Source organism: Peromyscus eremicus, chromosome 1, assembly GCF_949786415.1.
Source record: "Peromyscus eremicus chromosome 1, PerEre_H2_v1, whole genome shotgun sequence".
In the NCBI taxonomy this organism is placed as follows: Eukaryota; Metazoa; Chordata; class Mammalia; order Rodentia; family Cricetidae; genus Peromyscus; species Peromyscus eremicus.
The window spans coordinates 93,136,202-93,141,870 of record NC_081416.1 but is presented as its reverse complement, the minus strand read 5'-3'; the positions used below and the strand labels follow the sequence as shown (position 1 = coordinate 93,141,870).

Here is a 5,669-nt window from a genome sequence, read left to right as displayed (position 1 = left end):
ACAGAGACTCACAACTGGCCAAAGTACAGAAAATAAATGTCTGTGGACTATCCATTCATAAATGGGGTACTTATATGACATCCCCCATAAGGCTTAAGGAACATCACAGAAGAGGAAGCAGAAAGACTGTAAGAGACAGGAGTCAGGAGGGTTAGAAAAAATAGTTATCTTCTGGACATAACAGAACTGCCGCAAGCATGAACTCACCACAGTTATGATTGCCTGTACAAGGTCAAGCCAGTCAGCATACCTGCATGGACAGGGGAAGGGCACAAGAACCCCACTCAAACCTTAGCTAAGTAATTATTGATGTTTGATGGATGCTAAGGAAGACAGAGTCATTTTCTTCAGAAGTGTGGCCATCCAGTGGATGGCCCTATACCCACCTGGGCACAGGCAGCACTAATTAGACTCAGCAGAGTCTTAAAAAAATAAATAAGTAAAGGGTAATGAAATTGGAAAGAGGACATAGTGGGGAGAATCTGAGAGGACTTGGAAGAGGGATTGGGGGTAAATGCAATCAAAATGCATTTCATAGATGTATTAAATCTCAAAGAACAAATTTAAGATATATATATTAATATATATTTATAATATCTGTAATTCTACACATCCTTTAGAATTCTTGTCAGCACACATAACCCATGGACAGAGGGATTCCTCCTCTTGTTTTTAAAAAGATAATGTTCTTCTGAAACAGTAGGGGATTTCTATATAACTTGACATAACTTCACACTATCAGAAAGAAATGGAGCTGTTAACATTTTTATTAACATAATATTTTTATTGATTTTTTTGTAACTTCACATCATGCACCCTGATCATAATCACTTCCCAGGCCTTCCATGTCTGCCCCCCCTTGTAACCTTCCACCCCAAAATTTTTTGTAGATAGAAAAATAGTGAAAAAAACAAGTCCAATTTGTGTTTTCTATATACTCACTGGAGAATGGTCAAACTCTCAGTGGCCCACTCCTTAAGTAGAAATGAGTTGTTCCCCTCTCGCACTCCCACCAGAAGCCATCAGTTACAGATAACTTCGTTTCAGCATCTTTATCACGCTTTTTAAGAGTTCTCTTCAATACTTCCTGCTCAGGCTGTTACTTTTGGGGGAAATGTTGGGGTGGGGGTAGGAGTTGTCACAGAGGCCTTCCAGGTCCCTCTTTCTCAACTGTGCATCTGCAGTCATCAGTATCACTGCAAAAGTGGGTTCCTTGCTCTTCAGTCAGTCGGAGCACAGATCATGGACTTTGACATGGTTTCTAGTGACAGCACAGACCACAAACATGGCCTCAGCTGCAGTAGAACCATGAATCCAGACTAGGCCCTCCAAGGCAGCCTGAACCACATACATCAACATGGCCTTTGGTGATAACATGGGCCATGGGGATCAACACATCTAGAACCTGGCCACAGTAGTATCATGGACCTAGACATGGCCCTCAGTGGCAGCAAGGACCACCACCATTGTCTCAAGTGACAGCAAGGCCTACTCAAATCAGTATGGCCTCCAGAAGCAGCATGGCCCATGAACATCAACATGAGTTCAGTCAGTGACACAGACCTTGAACATCCACATGGATCTCAAGCTTCATCTCGGCTTGGGTCATCAGCATGGACCACCAACACTAACATGGCTTGTGACAGCATCTAGGGCCATGGTGGTCCTTCAAGGAGGTCCAATCCAGAAAGTGAAATGCTGTGGGATGGTCTGTATGTCAAATGTGTTGCTGATTGGTCAATAAATAAATCTCTGATTGGCCAGTGGCCAGGCAGGAAGTATAGGCGGGACTAACAGAGGAGAATTGAGAGAACAGGAAGCTGGGTGAGGAGATACTGCCAGCCGCCACCATGACAAGCCGCATGTGAAGATCCCGGTAAGCCACAAGCCATGTGGCAAGGTATAGATTTATGGAAATGGATTAATTTAAGCTGTAAGAACAGTTAGCAATAAGCCTGCCACGGCCATACAGTTTGTAACCAATATAAGTCTCTGTGTTTACTTGGTCGCGGCTGAGCGGCTGTGGGTCTGGCGGGTGAGAGAGATTTGTCCTGAGGTGGGCCAGGCAGGAAAACTCTAGCTACAGTGAAACTTTCCTTATCTTGGTCCTCCATCGCTGCCCAGGGATATCCCATGGCTGGTCTGTGTGTTCAGGGGCTGAGTCTGCATCTGTATAAGTTCCAGGCTGCTGCACACTACCCTGCTGGCCCTACTGGGCAATGACATGTTTCAATATCAACCCCAGCCCTCTTTCTCAACTGTCACTACCATCCCCTCTCCAGTCCCACCTCTATCCACAGTGCTCATACCTACCACTCCATTTTTCCACCATTTCCACCTTTCCATCACATATTCGTTCATCAAAGTGGCAGCTGCTGCTGCCCACCTGGCAAGGCAGGCAGCCTGGGTGGCTTCCACAGGGCAGTATATATATATATATATATATATATATATACTTTTGGATATAGTAACCCAGTTTTTTATTATAATCTGAGAACCTATGAATTCAAATGAGCTTGGGAACCCCAAAATAAATGCATTCTTTACTCTTTCTTGGAATAGATTTTCTCCCGAGAAAAATCATATCATGTCATTGGTCTCCTGTTGCTCCAGACAGGAGTGGTGCTCAGTAGGGCTCAACATCAGCCTGAAGTAAGCAGATATATGTGAATAGCAATTCTGCTACTTTTCTTGCTTGGTTTGTGGTACTGGGGATTAAGCCTAGGGTCTAGTGCATGTTAGGCAAGCATTCTATCATTGAATGACATCCTCAGCCCCCAGCCTTTGTATTCTCAAGACGAGTCTCACTGTCTATATAGCTCACAGTACTCAGGAACACAGGTACCCCAGGCTGATCTTGAATTCTGGGTTTTCCTGCATTGACCTTCCAAATACTGGGATTAAAAGCATGTATCACTTCAGTTGGCATCTATAACACCTATTAAAGTATGTAAATACAAAATAATTAATCTCCTTGGTCATCCCTGAGGAATCTATCACATAAAAATAAAAACAAGCACATGCACGTGAGGAATTAGATGTTTACTGAAGCATTGTCTTAATGGCAGCACTCTAGCAATGATCTGTACATCAATAGCAGAAGGTGCATCAATAAACTGTGAACAGTGTGTTATGGAACATATACCTCTTAAAAACTATTGGCTACACCATTAAAAGAGGATAATGGGATAGGTTTTCAAACATGGAGATGTCAAGAAAGAAAACATTCTCTAACCAAAAAATGTACTCTCTTTTCACCACCTCCAGAATCCATAGAGTTCAATAGCATGGTAGAAAAACAAGGTCCTCCACAAATCAAGCTGTGTGTAAAGCTACTTTTCTTTCCCATAATTTCACCGCAGCCCTTTTCATCTCCTTGTTTCTCAGGCTGTAGATAAGTGGATTCAGCAGAGGAGTAAGCAGTGTGTATGCCAATGACATCAGTTTCTTGGTGTCTGGTGAGTACCTGGATTTGGGCTGTAGATAAGTTATACTGGCCGTGCCATAGAAGAGGGTGACAGATGTGAGATGAGAGGCACATGTGGAAAAGGCCTTCTGCCTCCCTGTGGTCGATGGCATCCTCAGGATGGCAAAGAGAATTCGAGTATAAGACAAGAGTATCAACAGAAAGGGGACCATGACAATCAAAATGGTGCCTGTGAAGGCATAGACTTCAAACAGGAATGTGTCTGCACATGCAAGCTCCAGCACTGGAGGGGTCTCACAGAAGAGATGGTTAATTTCCCTGTGGCCACAGTAGGGGAAACTAAACACCCATGTGGTCTGCAGAGTAGTCATCATGGTACCCGAGACCCATGAGAACATAGCCAGTTTCACGAAGACCCTCTTGTTCATAATCACCGGGTAGGACAGAGGATGGCAGATTGCAGCAAATCGGTCATAAGCCATCGCCCCCAGGAGAAAACACTCAGTCCCACCAAAGAGAAGAATGAAATACATCTGTGCAAAACAGCCCCCAAAGGAAATGGTGGCTTTCTGGGTGGTCAGGACCACCAGCATTTCAGGTGTGATGGCTGTGCTGAAACAGAGGTCCACTAAAGATAGATTCTGCAGGAACAGGTACATGGGGATGTGCAGGCTCTGGTCCAGGAAGATGATGATGATAATGAGGACGTTTCCCATTAGAGTCACCAGATAAATAACCAAGAAAGCCCCAAACATCTGCCCTTGGAGTTCAGGATAGTTAGAAAATCCCAAGAGTATGAATTCAATGGCAGAGCTGTGATTTTGCCTCCTCATTACAACAGTAGAGCCCTGTGTTGGTCTTAAGGACACAGCACATAAATGATGATGTCACAGAACAGGCGCTGAGTTCAAATTTGGACTTCTTAGCAGAAGTTGTAAAGACATGCTCATTTTGACAGAGGTTCAGACTGGCAGTTTTAAAGAATGGCCAATAAGTTGTAACAATGAATCTTTAAAATGCAAATAAACAAGTTACAAAACTGTGGCTCAGAAATTATTTAGCAAATGTAGAACAGCTAGGGAAATGATTACACTGGTAAAAAGTACTTGCCACACAGCCTGACTTCAGTTCCATCTCTGGACCCACATTTATAAGAAAAAAAGCTTGATACAGTAGCACTCTGTAATCCCAGTGATCCTATGACAAGATGGAAGGCAAAGCCAAGTAAATACCCAGCTAGCCTGCAGTGCACAGTGCAACAGAAACAAATACTTTCCATAACAGGGTGGAAAGAAGAAAAGTCCTAAAAGTCCTGTGACCCCCACAAGCTCTCCATGGCATATGTACATCCATATTTACACACATACACACAGAGACATCATCATAATCATAATAATAATAATAATAATAATAATAATAATAATAAACTTGAAAACTGAAATAACAGAATAATAGTCTTTGGCAACGTTTTGCTATGTAACAGAAAAATAACAAAACCCATTCTTAGAACATACACAAGATTTGTGTTATTTAGAATCCACTATCCACTATCCCGGTGCATGCATATCTGTGTTGTTTTTAATTGTATGCTTGTATATAAGTTTTAAATAAAGAGTTTCAAATTAGACAAATAGTAAAAAAATACAGACAAATTAAAACTATGATAATTTTAAATGTAAATATATTTGGTAAATATTTATTATAAGTGCAAAGAGTATAAAACAAACTTTTGTTACTTTGTTAAACATGACAAATAAAACCATATATACCTGAACAAAAATATTTATAATTTCTAAATATTCTAAAAATTCAATATTCTAAAAAAGTTGGTTTGTAGATATATTGACCTCAGATAACATAAAGTCAAATGGCTTCTAGAATATTGGTTTGGTTTCTGGTCCAGATGGTCCTAATGTACTGAAATTTTCCCCAATGTGAAATTTTAGAAACAAATTTCCAACATTGATTCTTGTGATCAGAAAGTTACTTTTAGGACTATAGAAAATATCATATAGGGCCATTCTGATTCTGTGACTCACTAGCACCCTTTGAAAGAAAATACAGCTATGTTTTGGAGTTTGTGTCACTCACTCACTGACTGAGCAACCAACCACCTCAGAGAAATGTCTGCACCCTTTCAGATAAACCTGAGCCATACAGTCCACGTAAAAGACATTCCGAGCCACACTGCATTCCTACCACCCAGATCTCTAACTCCAACCTCCTGGTTTATCATTTTGCC

At 41.5% G+C, this 5,669-nt stretch overlaps 1 protein-coding gene across 1 annotated transcript; it reads right to left on the bottom strand.

Moving 5' to 3' along the window:
* Window positions 1-3,315: 3,315 nt before the first annotated feature.
* Window positions 3,316-4,290, bottom strand: LOC131900246 (olfactory receptor 10A3-like). Its single transcript, XM_059251586.1, has one exon. The coding sequence runs from the start codon at window positions 4,258-4,260 to the stop codon at window positions 3,316-3,318; it is 945 nt and encodes a 314-aa protein (XP_059107569.1). The 5' UTR covers window positions 4,261-4,290.
* Between the last annotated feature and the right edge of the window lie 1,379 nt (window positions 4,291-5,669).

Excerpts from the sequence above, each read along its gene's own strand:
- LOC131900246 (XM_059251586.1), bottom strand. The coding sequence starts at position 4,260 with ATGAGGAGGCAAAATCACAGCTCTGCCATTGAATTCATACTCTTGGGA.